Source organism: Bactrocera neohumeralis, chromosome 5 (assembly GCF_024586455.1).
Source record: "Bactrocera neohumeralis isolate Rockhampton chromosome 5, APGP_CSIRO_Bneo_wtdbg2-racon-allhic-juicebox.fasta_v2, whole genome shotgun sequence".
Lineage (NCBI taxonomy): Eukaryota > Metazoa > Arthropoda > Insecta > Diptera > Tephritidae > Bactrocera > Bactrocera neohumeralis.
The window spans coordinates 18,489,481-18,508,621 of record NC_065922.1 but is presented as its reverse complement, the minus strand read 5'-3'; the positions used below and the strand labels follow the sequence as shown (position 1 = coordinate 18,508,621).

At 33.4% G+C, this 19,141-nt stretch overlaps 1 protein-coding gene across 3 annotated transcripts in view; it reads right to left on the bottom strand.

Annotated features, from left to right (window-relative positions):
* The window catches only part of LOC126760138 (furin-like protease 2), a 395,670-nt gene that overhangs the window by 58,061 nt on the left and 318,468 nt on the right, over positions 1 to 19,141 (bottom strand). For all 3 annotated transcript variants that reach the window (XM_050475573.1, XM_050475575.1, XM_050475576.1), the window contains 5 exons: positions 18,061 to 18,165; positions 17,555 to 17,818; positions 13,316 to 13,450; positions 3,674 to 3,833; positions 2,939 to 3,242 (listed from right to left, as the gene is read on the bottom strand). In XM_050475573.1, coding sequence (XP_050331530.1) covers positions 2,939 to 3,242; positions 3,674 to 3,833; positions 13,316 to 13,450; positions 17,555 to 17,818; positions 18,061 to 18,165 — 968 coding nt within the window. The remainder of the gene's footprint in view (positions 1 to 2,938; positions 3,243 to 3,673; positions 3,834 to 13,315; positions 13,451 to 17,554; positions 17,819 to 18,060; positions 18,166 to 19,141) is intronic.

Here is a 19,141-nt window from a genome sequence, read left to right as displayed (position 1 = left end):
TTAATAAAATTGAAACAGCGTGTTTTGTTCTAACGGTTCAAATTTGTACTTAGAATGAATAAAATCGGAATAAAACTCGCCCTAGACCCAATATAACTAACAAGTCTTATGCACTTGAAGCTGCTTCTTGCTTTAATCCTTGCAAGTTGTAAAAGTATGAAATATTCGGTTATACCCGCTATTAGCCCTTTCTCACGGGTTTATATTACAGCCGTAATGTGCAAATAAGACGGAAGTTAAAAAATATACCGTTAAGCTCTTAATTGGCAATTAACAAGCACGCGTACAAAAATATCGCAATATATGTTTATCGCACTTACTTTTACGCAATTTTAGGCATATTATACAATATCATTTCATATTATATATTTATTATTATTAATGATATGGTTGCGGTTACACACACAGCCATACACGCACACACTTGTGCTTGTTGCAATTTTCATTTTAAAATGCCATAAAGCCGCTCATTAATTGCCAATTAAAAATGAAGCTAACACAGTGACGTAAGCTACATGCTTAATTGCGCCTAAAAGTAGGCCAGCACACACACAGGTACACTAATTTAGTGTCGCTACAGACTGGCAGCGCTTAAGCGAAAATTTCAACCTCAAAACCAATCATTTTAAATGTGAAATACGCACAAGTATTGAATAAATATGCAAATTGCTTTCATTAAAAAAGTGAAATAATAACGTGGAGGCAAATAAATGATATTAGCAATAGTTATGCGCCACCTCAGCGCACTCGAGTGGAAATTTCAAACTTTCATTTAAATCATTCGGAGCAAAATTTCATGCGCAAAATACACAAATACTTTCGAGTAATTTCCATAAATTCCAATTGTGTGTTTAAAAAGTATGAATATGTATATATTTTCATATATTTAAACTGTTATTTGTCATTTTTTGTTTGTTTATTGGGTTTTCAAATTTCACTCTGCTAGCCACCCACAATTGGGCGCTGCAAATAGCAATTTTCATTTTGGCCATAATTGATTTTAGTTGCATATATGGTTCATTGCTCGAAAGCAACAACAACTTCAATGCCAATAACAAAATTATTAAAACATTTTTGTCGAAAATAAATAAACTGTTTAATTGTAAAGTGTGGCGTCGTAAATATTTTACTATTTACTGCGGTTCAAGCACCACATATTGCCCACAAATAAATCCATACAGTTGTATATATGTACTTAGAACTGCAGTAAACATATATGCGACTAGTGATGATTGGAGTCAGTCAAGCCAATAACTCCAATATTCAAAATTGTATTTATTCGGTTTTACAACGAAATGAAAATTAAACAATCTTTATCATAATTTTGTGTAATAAACATTTATGTTCCACAAATATGGATATCTACTTGATTACTGTTGACACAAATAAATAATAAAAAAGTAGAAAAAATGCATATTAAATGCATTTGAAGAAAATTGCTGTTTTAAATATTTTTCGTTCAAATTTTAATCTCAATCTCAATCTCAATCTTAATATAAATGGCAATCTCTATCTAAATCTCAATTTCATTTTGAATCTCAATTTCAATCTTAATCTTAATTTCGTTATTAACCTCTATCTCAGTCTCAATCCCAATCCCAATCTCAGTCTGAATCTCAGTCTCTGTCTCAGTCTCAATCTAAATCTCATTCTCAGTCTCAATCTTAAGTCATTTCAACTTCAACCTCAATTTCAATCTTAATCTTAATCGTCAATATTAATCCCAATCTCTGTCAATCTTCAATCTCAATTTATTATCAATTTCAATCATTCTCAATCTTAATTTCTTAATTATCTCAATCCCAATCCCATCTCATTCTCAATCCCAGTCCAGTCTCAATCTCAATCTCAATGTCTCAATCTCAGTCTCTGTCTCAGTCTCAATGTAAATCTCATTCTCAATCTCAATCTTAAGTTCATTATCAACTTCAACCTCATTCTCATTCTCAATTTTAATGCCAATCTCAATTTCAGTCTCAATCCCAATCCCAATCTCTGTCTCAGTCTCAATCTCAATCTTAAGTTCATTATCAACTTCAACCTCATTCTCATTCTCAATTTTCTCAATTTTAATGCCAATCTCAATTTCAATCTTAATCTCAATCTCAATGCCATTCTCAGTATCAATGTCAATCTCAATCTCAATCTCAACCACAATCTCAATGTCAATATCAATCTCAGTCTCCATATCAATATCAATCTCAATCTTAATCTTAATCTCAATCTCAATCTGAATCTCAATCTCAATTTCAATCTTAAATCAATCTCAAAATCAATCTCAAAATCAATCTCAATGTCCATCTTAAGTTCTATCTTAATCTTAATCTCAATCTCAATCTCAGTTTCAATCTTAATCTCAATCTCAAAATTAATCTCAATGTCAATCTTAAGTTCAATTTTAATCTCAAACTCTATCTGAATGCCAATCTCAATCTCATTCTGAATCTCAATCTCAATTTCAATCTCAATCTTAATCTTAATATCATTATCAACCTCAATATCATTCTTAATATTAATCTCAATCTCAATTTCAATCTTAAGCTCAATTTCAATCTCAATCTGAATTTAATCTCAATCTCAATCTCAGTGTCAATGCCAACGTCAATGTCAGTTTTAATCTCCATCTCAATACCAGTCTTATACTCAATTTCAATCTCAGTCTTAATCTTGATCTCAATCCCAATAATCCCAAACTCATTCTTAATCTGTGTCTAGATTTCAATCTCTATATCTTCCTTTTTGTATCCTACCTTCGTCACTCCATTTTTGCAATCTCCGCCCCTTTTTGGACTATCTCCGATAACTCGCTTATTTACATGTTAATCATTTATTATTCACCTACTCACACATCACAGGTCAGGTCAATTTGCTTTAACTCACAACCTCACTAGCATTCACTTCCCATCACCCCCAAATGTACTAATTTTCACAAACTTACCCGCCTTGTGTTGCACTCGAAATGGACAGTGTGAAAATGGAATTCGTGTAGCCATCACAATTGCACGAATCCGTGTAGCGACCACCATTGCCCGATGCCCAAACGAATATGGAACCTTTGCCTTGTCGTCCGCTGGTGACGCCATAGATGAAAGCACGCCGCGCCAACGGCCCAGGTCCGTCAACAGTTGAGCCGTCGTCCTCGGGACCCCAAGAGGCGCTGTAGATGTCAATATGTGATGGATTTAAGCTCAATGCCTGCGCCTCGACCACATCATTCACTTTGCCATCCAACATGCGGACGCCTGCAAAAGTGAGAACGCAAAATGAAATCAAATAAAATAGTAAATGCCTTCGGCAGCGAGCTTAATTTATAAAGTAGATATGGGCAAATAAGAAGTAGGTGGCGGAGGAAATTGAATTAAATAAAACTGTTACATAAATAATATTCGCTCGCTCAGGCATGTAATGCATTTTAGTGTTGTAATGGACCAACGCTGTAGTATTCACATGTTCTTCCTTATAGGTCAAAATTAATGTAGTTTGCCTGTAGAGGCATCTCATGCCATTAGTTTAATTTGTGCGCTAATAGATGATATTGCGGATGTAAGATGACATGTGGCAAGCTTTTCTTGTAGTCTTAATGGTTTTGACTGTGCACTGAGTTTTAACTAATGTAACCAGCTTCCATGAAACAAATCAGTTTTGATATATAAAAAGTACTTGGTTTACTTACCGCCAATACTCGCATTATATGCCACGCCTACACCGCAATAGTTGTTGAAGGCAACCGCTGCCACTTCACCCGCACATCTGGTGCCGTGTTTGTTGTCACCGTTATCTTGTGGCGTTGGATCCGAGTCGTTACCGTTAATATCGAAAGATGCATCAGGGTCCTGAAAATATAAAATAGTTCTCGTTTATATTGGTGTACACTTTTAGATCATATTTTATATCAATATTGTTATATAGGACACATTATAAAACCAGGAATAAGTTTTTTCAGTTATTCACTTTTGTATAATTTGATTATATTTATACTAGACTTTCTGTCTAGTAGGTGGAAAGTTCCGTATAAAAGGTAAATATACTACACAGTAGTAAACACTTAATAAGAGATCAAATTTAAGTTAAGTTTTGTTCCAAAACTTGTTGCTACTTTAAATATCGAATGTTCGAGAAGATTCCTTTAGGCAAAACCCGGAAAAGCTTCCACAAAGGCGACTTTTTCGTCAGTAGAATTATTCAACATAAACCAGACCAGGTAGCAATGACTTGGTACCAGATCTCGACTACAAGATAGATTTATAGGAATCTCCCAATCCAGCCCTCTGAGCCCCTTGCGAATCACTATCGATGAGTGTGGCCTATCATAGTACTGATGGATCACATTTTTTTTCCTATTGCCCAAAACTGGCGCATAGTATATGATTCCCTGCCGAACTAACCGAACAAATTGTCACCTCACCGCAATTTGACCATATTTTTACTTGCTGAATTTGTCGGAAGTGACCCGCATTTCATCACTAGTAACCATCCGCATCAATTTTATTAGTGAGCTCGGTTTACCACCAAAAACCAATTACTTCAAATAACCCCACAAGTCGGAGGCCATTCAATGACACAATTTCTTAAAATAATCGAATCACCAAACTTTTCTCACAATAATTTGGTTGTAGCACGTGCTATGTGGAACGAAGCCACGTCTTGTTGGAACCAGATGTTCTTAAGATCAACTTCTTCCAATTAAAGCCATAAAAAGAGCAAGCGGTCAGGCGTTCTTGCAAACTGTCCTTTCCAAACAACTTTATCTCAAACTTTATTTATATGTACTAATAAGAATTAAAAGCATTTTACTATTTCAATGGGAAACTAGTTATTAGTAATGAGAGTTATGCTGTCACGAAAAAGGACGCGTATATGTTTTCAGATTCTATATTCTATCTAGGTACTTTGGGAAAGAAATGTTTCCCACGAGCAGTTTCTCTTGAATACCTTAAATATAGCAATAATCAGTGCCATTTAAATTGAGACGTATCTCCAAACTCTCAGAGTTCTATTAAAAAATCTTTTGAAAGAAACTTGTTGTGAGTCGCAATGAAAAAAGAGAACTAAAATTTGCACTAAGAGAGCATCCATATATTCAGGACGCTATCTATTCGCTGAATAGACAGATAACGATGCGCGTTTGAGCGACTATGACAAAGCAATCAAAAATAAAATGGAATTGATACGAGCACTCACACACATACATACACACAACCTCTGAACTATAATCGATTATTTCAGGTTTTAAAATAAAAAGCACCGGAGGATGCCCCACTAAGTGTCAGGCGTGGTGGATGTGTACAGAGCTGGAGTGGGCGCCCACACCCCCTCATTATTTGTGCTCAGCTGTAAATATGTTTTTAGCGTTGGCGCTAAAATTTATTTACGAAATCATTTGGGAAATCAACGAAATGAATTTCCACTCCGCTTTCAATACAGCGCGATGCCATTTGTTTCAACAGCAACCTGAGTATGTTTGTATGTGTGGGTTTACTGTGTTTACTGTTACCTTTCTGTGCGCCATTTCATAATGTTTCCTATTTTGCGGAATTTTTTTTGCCATACTCCGCCATATTTCCTTTGTCATTTTTGCTATTTCAGATAGGAATTTTGTGCGCGCGAATGACTATTGCGCTGCGCTTTTATGCTTTCATATATACTCGTGTAGTGTGTAGTGTGTGCGTGTATGGGTGTTTGCCGTGAAACGTATATTACCGTTATTGCCGCTGGCGGTTTGGCAATAATTCTGAAAACAATCAACTCTTGAATTGTGTGGGTCATTTATATTGTGGCAGTAAGCAAAGGTGAGGCTTATGTTAACAAAAAAGATGAAAAAAGGGTAGAGAGGAAAAGCAGCAGCAACTAAAATTTAATCATGAGAGTGTGTTGGTGCATTGGCAAAATGGCGCAGAGGTGCAGAGCACAGCTGCAACACTTTGCAATCCCACACTTAATCATCTTTACATTTCGCTCTTTAAATGATTGCTTTTTATAATGATTTCAGACATTTTGGGATTTGGGAGTTTTATTTTTTCTAATTTTTTGAAAAAATAGACGATTTTAGTTGTTCTAGAATTATAATTTAAAATTTAGAAAAATAGTTAATGCGACTGGTTGAACACAAAATGTGTTTTGAAATTTTTGCCACTGCAAGGGAAAACAATTTTAATGATTGTAACTTAGCTTTTAATTAAAGCACGCATTGAGTATTCGCATTGAAGACTATTCCAGAACAACAACTGAACAACTTGAAAAAAAGTTGGCACAAGCGTATTGAGGCCAAGGGGAAATATTTACAGGGGGCGACATAGATTTTGAAGAATGTATCAAGAATTTTAAAATTATGAACAAAGTCTTACTATTTTTTGCCCACAGTAGTATTGTATTAAATTCGGTTGGAAGTGTCTTTAAATGAAGAAACTTATGACAGTAATCAACATAAACCCTGCAAAAAGACTCATATTTGATATTACACTGAATAGCCTCTTGTGTTTATCGGCTGTGCCGTTTTCTTGCTTCTCTTTAAGAGTGTTAGCTAAGTCCCATCTCTGCCTACGCCATTTTAAATACAAGGTTGATTAGGAAACTAACACTATTTCGTTTGATAGCATATGTATTGTACTATATTACTTACTTCTGCCATAAATTCTGTTACAAAGTTAACAAAACAAAGTTTGATATAAACGTTACACAAGTGTTAAAATTGGGGTAACAGCCAGATACTTTAGAAAGCGTGATAAATCAGTTAAGCAATAGCCACTTCGAAGAAGAACATTGCTTCATTGAGCAAGATTTTGTTCCAGCACATAATGAACAATCATCCTGCAGTGGCTTAAAAGCAATATCCTTGGTTTCACGGCTGCAGGCGATTGGCCGACTGAAAGTCCAGACTTAAACCCATTGGACTACAGTTTGTGATCGAAGTTGGAGGACATGACCTGTCGAATACTCCACAAACATTTGAAGAGACTCAAAAATCTTTAGTTCGAGTAGCGTCGTTAATACCAATAGAAACAGCGCTTGCTGCTATTTATCAATGGTCTAATCACTTGAGGGTTTGTGTGAATGAAAGAGGCGACCATTTTGAATAAAACTTTGTACATCGCTCATTTAGTAACTATATGCATTATTACTTTAAATTAACTTTATTAAATTAATTTAAAAAAATGTATCATACTGTGATTTTTATATCGGCCTGAACTTGTGACAGAACCTATGGCAGGACTAAGTATAATATAGTTATGAGCATCGAATATTAATAAAAATAAAAGCATCATCAATCAAGAATCTTACTGGCATCGTTGGAATATCGGAATTATCAGTGAAGACCATTTTTATAGATCATTTGGGTCTAAGAAAAGTTAAAGAACGATTGGTTCCAAAATCACTAATTTTTTTTTCAAAAACAGCGTCACGGGAACGTCTATGAAACAATGCTTGCGATGAGTCTTGGATCTATGCTTACGATCCGCATAGAGATGATCAATCGACCGAATGTCTAATGGCAAAGATGAGCCGAAGCCGAAAAAATCACGTCAAAGCAGGTCAAAAATCAAGGTTTGTGAAAGTATTCTTCGATTATAGAGCTGTGGTGCACTCCGAATTCCCTCCGATAGGCCAAATTATCAAAAAAGAATACCATGAAGCTATTTGTAAAAAGGGGCCGAATTATGGGCCCACAACTCTTTGATTCTTCATGCCAAATTTTTAGCCAATTTCGTTCAGCAACCACCGTTTCCACCTTATTTATTTCCGTATAACTTCTAGCTATTGAGCAACAAGCACTCCTTAGAAACCGTTTTGAGTCAATTGAAGACATTGTGCACATTGATGGTATGGTGTTATAAATACTATAACATGACATAGGGTGTATATCTTGGATGTTAGTGATAATTGTATACTTGCTGTTTGTAACCTACATGTCCAGTATTATTTCTTGCTCGAACTTAATCATTGCCACTTGCTTTCTTTTGTATTGTTGGTTTAAAGTTCTTTAGAAAAATGGAAAATGAGTAAAGCAAACCAACCATGTACTAAACCGAATACAGTAAATTATATTTCCAAAAAAACTTGTACTAATTACGACTTAAAATCACATAAAAGTTGACACACTTGGAAACCCTCATTCTCATTCATAAGGAATTGCTTTATTCAAACCTTTTCGTAATCAAAAATAACAATAACATTTAACAGACCAGCAACAATGCATTCTAACATTATGCAATTTGTATAATTCCAAAAATGTCAAAAAAGAAATAAAAATAAACAACAATTTCTACTACAAACAATTTAGGCACATGAAAGTATCATTTATACACTCGATGTGATTTTCAGATATTTCCAATCCGATTGAATTACTTTTCAATCACATTCTTTCGAATTTATGCTTTATGCCCTTCTTGTATTGCCTATTTTTCTGCCTTTGTGACACCATTATCCGATTTGCAGTTAAATATTATTATACGCCATTACTCATAATCGAGCCGCAAATAAGGGAGAGCAAGCAAACGGCCGACGTAATCCGATAGCACCGAAAATATTTTCACTAAGCTGACCGATAAACGAAAGCGATGTGATTAGAGGACGGTAGAACCAGAGAATAGAAGGGAGAGAGAGAGTGGCAAGGCAAGTGGGAGGAAAAGTGGGGATTTGGTTGAAAGAAGGACAGATAAATGTATAAGGCTGGCAAATGAGCTGCGCAACTGCTTGGAAATCACGTGATTTGCTTGCAAAAGTCTACATTTTTTAAATAGAAGGCAGTGCAGGAATAAACACAGACGGACATACTCACAAAAGCATGAAGTTACAAAGAAATAGCGACAGTAGAGGAAGACTAGAAGCTGCGATGGCACAGCAGGAGCAGCAAAACAAAGTGTAATGCAAAGCAGATGATGCGAGGCGCTGCTTTGTATTTGCATATATATGTATATGCATGTGTGTGTGTGATTTGTATTTATGTGATTACGCTTTAACGCCTAGAAGTATGCTGGCTTGTTGGTTTTCTGGCTGATCCCTTAGATATCTTGCTTACAAACAATATTATTACAAGGCTGCTTTAAATGAAGCAAAGCAAGCAAAATACCGTTAAATAAATAAAATAAAAATGAAAAGCCTGCAAGCAGTGAAGACTAGACTGGCCACAATACCGCAAGCCTGCAAATGACATTTGAGAATATGCCAAACAAAATGACGAAGACGGTACTGATGACTGCGGTTAACGGTGTGCAATGTAAATTGAAGCAAAAACGGTGTATTGGGGTGTTTGAAAAGAGGCAGGCGCAAAAATATTGCTCCTGCAGATAATGAGGTTGATTTGAGTATTTATTTTTTGTTTATTTGCGACAGAAACTTGCTAGTTGATAGTAAATATTTTGAAAGGAGGCAATAGAGACAATTTTTGTTTTAAGGAACCGCGGATATGATTAGAAGCAAAACGTTTAGCGTTGAAATGAAATGGAAAAACCTCAAAAAAACGATAAATATTGAGTTTTAGAAAGTTTTGTTTGAAGATTTTCCTTTTTTAGAGCTACAAAAATCTCACTGCTTACCGGTCTATGATCAAAAGGTTGACTGTTTTGAACGAAATAAGTAGATAGGTTTTTAATAAAACAAAGTTACAGAAAATTTTTTTTTAAACTTCCTATTGAGTTAAAACACTTTTAAGCAATATCTGTGCCACATTTCCATTAAATTATTGTAAATGATGTTTATAGAAAAGTTTTATAAGAACATTTTATAATGTATAGTGCATTGTTAAGAGGTTAGGTGGGTTTGAAAATTTCAAAAATTAAAAAATTAATTAATTTATTAATTAATTCATATGAGCCTGTAGAAAGTTCTGCTGTTAACGGAACGACACATTTTCTCCGAGGGCTCTCCGCAAATGACCTCGTAATGACCGAGTTTGGAATATTTTAAATAATATTTAATAAAGAGTTCACATAATATATTTAATTTTTATGCGAAAAAATATATATATTGAAAACAGGCATTTCCTGCTCAAGGAAAGCCATTTAACCTCATAAAATCTTCAGAATTTCAACTAAGTTAATCACATAATAGAAGGCCATACAGATGTAGTGCCAGCCGATGCAAGTAAACTAACTCCTTCATGGGTTTATGGACACTTGGCCATTACTATATATTGGGTTGTCAAAAAAGTCTTGCGGTATTTTCGCTAGTTGGCGCTGAAAGCGCGTAGTTCTAGTTTTATCGCATCGAGTCATGCTATACCTTTTTGAAAAGCTCATTTTACGCGCTAACACGTGTTTGATTGATTGTCGTTTCTTTTAAGTCGTTCGTGAGTTATAGCGTCGCAAACATGGAGCAAAATAAAGAGAAAATACGGCATAATTTACAGTACTACTACGATAAAGGCAAAAATGCATCTCAAGCCGCCAATAAAATTTGTGCAGTTTATAGACCCGATACAGTTTCCACTTCCACCGCACAACGATAGTTTCAACGTTTTCGTTCTGGTGTAGAGATGGTCGAAGATGCGCCACGCTCCGGAAGGCCTGTGGTCGAAAATTGCGATAAAATCGCTGAATTGGTCGAAAGAGACCGGCATAGTAGCAGCCGTAGCATCGGTCAAGAGCTGGGCATGAGTCATCAAAAATTCATTTCAATTTCAATAAAGAACAAGAAAAAACGTTAACTTCGGTTGCACCGAAGCTAAATACCCTTCACAGGTGCATTTCTGTTAGTAACTATGTGTTCAGTTTGTATGGAAGCTATATGCTATAGTAATCCGTTCTGAACAAGTTTTTTAGAGATTACATTGTTGCTTTAGGAAATAATATATACCAAATTTCGTGAATATATCTTGTCAAATGTGAAAGTTTTCCATATAAGTATTTGATTCCGATCGTTCAGTTTGTATGGCAGCTATATGTTATAGTGGTCCGATATCGGCCGTTCCGACAAGTGAGCATCTTCTTGAAGAGTAAATGACGTTTGCAAAATTTCAAAACGATATCTTAAAAACTGAGGGACTATTTCGTATATATACAGACAGACAGACGGACAGACAGACGGACATGGCTAAATCGACTCCGCTCGACATACAGATCTTTTATATATATACTTTATAGGGTCTCCGACGATTCCTTCTGGGTGTTACAAGCTTCGTGACAAACTTAATATACCTTTTTAAGGGTATAAAAAAAAATATTTTATTTCTTATGATTTTTTACGAAGAAAAAAGTCATTTAATGAAAGTCGTTATTACAATTACTGAAATAGTTAATGCATCTACATAATGTCAAGTAAGAACAAATAAAATTGAGACCGTTTTGGAATATATGTAGATTAGGGTGTTTTTTTCTTTGAACTATTAATTTTTTTCAGTCCTGAATTAAGGCTGCATGGAATTTTCATAGCTTTTTCATTACATATCATCTATGAAAATTCTATAAAGCCTTACTTAAAAAGTCGAATATATCGAGAATTATTAATTGGAATGATAGCGATTTTGACCTCGGACATTTTTTGTAGCAAATAAAATTTCGTACAATTTTGGCATGCACATTTTTTCTATAGCTCTTGTCATTTACGAGATATATACAAAAAAATACGAATACCGTGGAAAAATCATGTTTAGAGCCCCGTACTACCTCGCCGGTGTGAGTTTCGACTTTGTCGCAATGGGTACTTTTCTACAGTGTTCAATTCTGAGGAATATGTGTCTAAAGTCAAAGCGATGCCTCTGAGCTATAGAAATTTAAAGATAAAAAATCAAGATCTTCGCGTATTTTCAATGGAAAATTGTTACATGCCTTGGTTCAGTCCCTAATGTTAATATTAAGGGCTCAAATTTTCAGGGAATTTCTTTAGGGTATTTCCAAGGAAATTTCATGATAAGACTGAAAATATGAATAGTTCAAAAAAAAAAAAACTTCATAACGTATATGCTTAATTAATATTAGTAGAGAATTACCAAACTTACTTTATGAAGATAATAAGCAGCTGACTGAAGCTATATACAATGTTTGTAATTCTAACAAGCTGTCACTTTAATAACAAGTATTCCCTCAGTTACTAAAAGCACTCAGTGAAAGTCTCTGATATATATTATACATATATCTTAATTAAACCAATCCAACCTTCTCTTCTATATATTTAATGTCTTAATCAAACCAATCCAAACCTGTGACCTTCTATTTGAAGTTCTTTTATATCGTTCTTTTGTATCAAAAGTCATTCGCAAGCTTTCGAATTAAGTTTTTTAAGTTTATGTTTAGTTTATCTGTATTTAGCTTAATATTATATAAACTTTTTTAAAGTAAAAATTAAAAGAATGAAAAGTGATCTAAAATTATTAATCATATTTTTCTTTGCTTTCTAGAGACTTTCAGAAGTCAGGACTTTGCTCAGTAGTCTGTAAAATTCGCAAATTCTTCCTACACTAAGAAATTTAGCTAATCAGCATGCAAAATGCATTCTTTATAATTGACAATTTAACAATACTAAAAGATATATGCATATATTTCTTTTCAAATATAAAACTTTCTTAGTATACTACAAAAAATCTTCAAATAAAACCAAAAAAGGTAACTAAGCAATGAAAAGTAAATATTTGTTTGAGTGTTATAGCAAAAACCATCATATTATGATAAGAATAAGCCGAATGCCACATGTAAATGCTGCAACTTTGACCATTTCTATGCAAATTTGGAAATATGAGCAGCGTCACGCCGAGAGATAACCAGTTTGTATGGCCAAAAACAAACACAAATAAATAAGTAGAAAAATTATAAATTTGAGCAACTAAAGCGATTATATCGCCAGCGAGACAGACTAGCAAGCAAATAAATAGGCGATTATGCGAAACAAAGTGCGATGATTATGCGGCAGAGGCGGAGTACATGACCTGCCATGCACTCCCAAGGCCCGCAAGTCTCAGCGAGTAGACATGCAACTTTAGAATTAGTAGCGTCAGCAGAAAAGTAAAATTTCAGCTGCGCACAAAAAAAAAAAAAAATTACAAAAGTAGTTAAGCTTTAAAAGGCATTAATTGCAAAAGTTGCGCATACGCCCTGCAGCGCCTATGCCCGATGCATGCCTATGCGCGACGCAACCACTTGACGCTCCAGCGCAAGCAAATCTGTTTTTGATTTAGATTCAAAGCGAATTAAGTTGTTAGACTTTTTCAATTATTGTCTGCCATTACAAGTGTACGGTAAAAGTTTTCGGCTGTCCTTTGTAAATGCTCGAAAGACTTAAAGTTAAAGCTGAAAACATAATTTCGCAAAGCATTTCAATTCACATTGAATTCAGTTGTAGAATTATAAATAGACAACATTGTAAATATAAATGTGTAGGTACTTACATAATTTTGCGCAAGGTCAGGATGATTCGTTTGTATGCCATCGTCGAGTATGGAAACAACAACGCCTTTGCCGGTGTAGCCTTTCTGCCAGGCGGGCCCGATATTCATATCGAGACCATCTTTGGCGCCACCATTCTGTGGTGTGCGGTGATTGATGTTGTTTGTTGGTTGTTTTTGTTCATTTTTGTTGTTGTTTTGCCGTCATTTGAATTGAAGTTTTCGTTTGGAAATAGCAGTGTATGCGGACCATATGTAAATGAAATGTCGTCATGTATAAAAGAGAGGGGGAGAGAGCATAAGAAATGGAAATATATGTTAGTATAACGTTATAGGAACTGTAATTTTTATATTTGGCATGTAGTTATGTAGTATTCACTTTTACCATATTTTTTCTTAAATTATAAAGGAAGGCATCATATTCAGCAAGGGTTTATAATACAATTTAGTATAAGCATACTTTTTCTATTTTACAACATTAGTATTTTATTTGAATATAATGAATTAAAACGCACACTATTTACATGAAAACCTAAATAAATATGATTTATTTGAATTTTTAATCTTAAATTAATTTACTTAAAATATAATACCAACTATTAAAATACATTCAGCAGTAGTTAGGGTTAAGAGCAGATATATAATATTTTTACACGTTAGAAAATCGCATTCAGGCTCATTTATATTTAAATAGAACTTAAATTTTCCGCTCTTTGAGGTTTTAAAATAATCTTTTTCGAATAAAAATAATTTTATTTTTAACGATTAAATTTTCTACGGAATAAGTTAAACAGCTTAAACGGAATTTTAGAATTCCCGAGTACCTCAATGCTGCGGTGTGGAGCTATCTTAGTAATAGAAAACTGCTGTACCAAACTAGAGAGGAATAACGACAAATACTTGTAGAAGTTACATCAAGAGTGTCACAAGGGTCTATTTTAGGCCCAGACCAGTGTATATACTAAACCTACAAATGACAGACAAATCTTATTTAACCGGCTACGCGGACGACCGGCAGCAGTAGTTACAGCCCGAGACAAAGGGGCAGCCCGAAGAAAGCTGCATCAGTCCATGATACGGACACAAGTAGGGCCTGACTCACATAACCTCAATGGGTTTAGATTGGCTGAGCAAAAGACAGAAGTTTTGCACATATCCTCGTATGTACTAGAAAAGTGGAGGAAAGTATATCTCTCACCGTTGAGAAGTGTGAGATTAATTCACAGCCGCTACTAAAGTATCTGAGAGTATTAATAGAGCTCAAATTTAAAAATTACCTAGAATACACTGCTGATAAAGCGAATAAAATCTTAAACGCTATATCAAGAATGATGGCAAATAAAGGCTGCACTATGAGTTATCAGTGCTTTCTGAACAATATCAAGTAATAGCCAGTATGATGCCCATTGACGTATACGAACGGGTATGCAAGCGGTCAGAGCCGTCTATAGGAGCCAAAAGAGAAGAGAGAGTCCAAAGCTTAACTATATGGCAGCAATGGTAACAAACCTCACTGAAAGGACGGTAGACCCACAGAATGATACCGGACATCTATTCGTGGATAGACAGACCTGGGAGCTGGATTTCCACCTCAGCCAAATACTAAGTGGACATGGGTGCTTTAATAGCTATCTACTTGTATACAGATTCCACCTACATACATTTCAGGGCAAATGATAAGCTTTTCTTTCATTTTTTTGCAACTATGTATAATTGTAAGAAAACACCTAATTATCGATTTTAGGTTCAGACAAAATATAGCAATAAATTACATTAAATCAAATTAATCAAAACATATTAAATTAAAATTAATTAGATTAAATTAAATTAATCAATTAAATTGAATTATCGTAGCGTAATTTAATTCGATTTTTAAAAGATATTAAATTAAATTAAATTAGATTAAATTGAATTAAATTAAACTAAATTAAATTAATTTAATTCGAATTTAAAAAAAAAATTAAATTAAATTGAACTAAATTAAATTAAATTAATTCGTATTTTAAAAGAAATTAAATTAAATTAATTTAAATTAAATTAAATTGAATTAAATTAAATTAATTTAATTCGATTTTTTAAAAGAAATTAAATTAAATTGAACTAAATTAAATTAAATTAAATCCATTTTTTAAACGATATATTAATCAAATTTGCGTTAATTTTGTAATTTAAATCTTTTCAGAAAAATTCAGTACTATTCTCCGTAAAGCTGTAGATAACTGCACTCTTAATAATTGCTGAAAAAGTATATAGGTATAAAAAAAGAGGAAATTTCTCGACATGAATTATTCAATGCAATCAAAGCTTGTTGAATTTCTTTTCAATCGCCCGCAGCAACTTAACTCGACAATCATAAATGCATTCATGCTTCGTCTTCCCCGTATATGTTGCTTGACCGAAAAATATGAAGGCAGACAATCGCGCCAAATGCCACCTTAATGGCAGTGCCATATACTTTTTGCACAAACTGTCATGCACATTCTAATAAACGAGTATAAATAATTTTTGTGTATTCCCTTTTAGCGCTTTCATCTTTTATGCTTACTTTCGCGACTGCAACTTGCTACTGGTCTTCGGCGTCTGCTTATTTGTGCGGCTTAAGCATATAAATCTTGGAGCAGCGTAATGCCTGCGGGTGAACTTGCCATTTGCTGTGGGTAACCGCACCACTGAAAGTAGCGAGCTTCTTTCTTTCTTCTTTTTTCTACTATTTGCAGCACTTTCTCACAGTTTTGCACACTTTTTCTCTCGGTTAAAACTTTGCAAGCGCCTGATGGCAAGGATAATATGACAAGATCCTCACAACAAAGCGTCGCTCTTTCTTTGCGCCTCGGCAGCGCCATTGTGAATTTGCTGGCTTTGCCAGGCGGACTTGTTTGCTTGCCTGCTAGCTACCTTTGGTTCGCTTTCTTCTTCGTCTGCGCTCGCTTTTGTCACTTGCAACATGTGCAGTTGGTGCATGTATTCTTGTTGTTGTGCCTGCTCTTGCAGCATTGTGGGCATTGTCAAGTTGGTTTACCTTCTTGGTGTAAAACTACAACTTAGCCACGCGTATCAGCGTCGCGCCCTGGTCGAGAGGGGCAAGGAGACTGCATTTGCTGGCAATCTTTATTTATATTTTGTTATTTACCTTTTCTTGGCCCTCAACTGAAGCCTCTGATTTATTTCTTACTCTTTGTGGATTTTCTTTTTCATCGCAGGGTGTGTGTGGATTCTGTGAGTGAAATGTTGTTGGTTTAGCTTTGTTTGGCTGTTGGTTTAGTGGCATTGTCAAATCGAAAATCCAATAAATCTGATGAATGCGAGAGGACTTTCCAAGGCTTTAGTCGCCTTTGAGGTGACGAGAGAGTGAAGAAGAATTACAACTTGCAACGAGTTGGAGGTGAATTATTTTTATTGGCGTAAAATGACTTGGTAGTTTGAGCATTCTTAAGAGGGAGTTTTTTTAATGCGATAAATTGAAATGAAATTTAAAAAAATTAATTTAAATTAAATTAAATTAAACTGAATTAAACTAAATTAAATTAAATTAAATCAAACTAAATTAAATTAGATTCAATTAAATTAAATTAAATTAAATTAAATCAAACTAAACTAAATTAGATTAACATAAATTAAATTAAAATGAACTAAATTAGATTAAATTCAAATAAATTAAATTAAACTGAATTAAATTAAATTAGATTAAATTACATTAAACTAAAATCAATAAAATAAAATTAAATAAATAAAGTAACCAAACCGCAAATTATAAAAAGTCAAACCAAACACTCTTCCAAAAAATTAGAAAAAGGTTCAAGTTGTTAGGTGTTTACTGTACTTAACTAACAGGTAATTTTACCTACCTGTCTGATGAAAAAAAATAATAAAACATTACATCAAACCCAAAAATATGAGATAATTCAATTTTTCTAAATTAAGCGCCGACTTTTATGCAACGAATTTTGTACAACCATTGCAATTTATATACATAGAAATCCATATTGTTGCCTACATTTAGAGAATCTTTAACAAAAAAAAAAAATTAGTGCATAATTTCCACACACAAGTGACGCTTTGCCAGGACTTACACCATACTTACACTTGTATTGACTAGCTAGTTAGGGAAATGTTTACAATAACAACACCAAATTAAACTTAAAAAGTATTTCCGCTATTATCCCGCCAAGTACATCCCGTTAGGGTGAGGATTGAAGTAAAAACTAATAAAATAAAACAAAATTTCTTACATACTTCACTCACCAAGTACCACTGTTCCTTGAATAGAGGATCAGGAAAGATGTTATGCGATGTGGCAGCGCGATATTGTATGCGTGGAGCGCGTGACAATAAAGCCGAGCTGCTGCGCGCCGACGCAGTCGGGTGATATGCTAGGCGGGAACCTGGTGCGCTGACAAAACCTGCGCCCGGCCTTATCACATCGTAAGGGCTGTAGCCCGGTAGGGTGGTGTAGGAACCATCACGTTTTTTGCGCAACTTTTCGTGCTGTTGCTGCATCCATCGAACCTGTAAGGAATTTAAGAGTAAAGAAAATTTAATAAAATTAGTATTTAATTTATGTAAGTACGATAAAAGGTATTTGAACTATAATTTGAGATTCAAATATTTGAAGATTTAAAAAAAAAACCGTTTTTATTATTAAAGCGCCTAATGGTAGGCAACTCTTTTTTCTTATTGTATTTTGGAAATTTTGTATTTTAGTTAAGTATAGTATTTCGTTGTAATTAAGATTTGCTTTAAGTACTCACCTCAGGTTCGGAATTTAAGGCGCTATGGTGTTCGCTACTGATACGCAAAGAACGTTTAGCGACACGACGATGGTGGAAGAGATAGTAGTCTTTTAAGGAACCAACCTGCAAATGAAATAAAAGAAGTTATTAGAATATTTGTAAAAATCCATATTTTAACATATTTTAATATATTTCGATTTACGTATAATAAATGACAATTTTTTCAAACATTTTTTTAAGAGTGAAACAAATATTTTTTAATAATTTTTCATAAATGGAAAAATTTCTTTTAACACTTTTGTTTTTATTTAAAAAAATTAAATTTTGTGAAAATTTCAAAACTTTTTTAATTTGGAAAAAATTTGTTTTTATAATTTTTGATTTCTTTAAAATAAACGGAAAATTTTTATTTTAAAATTTTTGTTTTTAATTAAAAAAAAAAATAAAGTTTAGCAAAAATTTCAAATTCTTATAATTTGGAAAAATTTGTTTTTAAAATTTTTGACTTCTCTAAAATAAATGGAAAATTTTTGTTTTTATTTAAAAAAAATTAAATTTGGTAAAAATGTCAAAATTTTTTTAATTTGGAAAAAATGTGTTTTAAAATTTTTGATTTCCCTAAATTAAATGGAAAATTTGTATTTTAAAATTTTTGTTTTTATTTAAAAAAAAATTAAATTTAGTAAAAATTTCAAAATTTTGTTAATTTGGAAAAAATTTGTATTTATAATTTTTGATTTCTCTAAAATAAATGGATAATTATCTTTTTAAAATTTTTGTTTTTATTTAAAAAAATAATAAACATTTTTGAATAAAATTAGTGGTTTTATAATTGTTTGTTATAATTTATTATAAGAAATGCAGAAAATAGCTTGAAAAGTTTATAAACATTTATCTAAAAATTGGCTTGCATAATTTTTTGACGGAATAAATGCAGGGTTGCAGATAAAGATCTCAGGAAATAATTGAATTAATAGCTGATTCGAATTTTTTTATTTTTTAATTCCGAATACAAGAAAATCAAAATTTTTAACCAAAATTTTTGATTAAAATATTCGCATCCCTGAAAATATTTTGCACTAAAAACAAAATATCTATC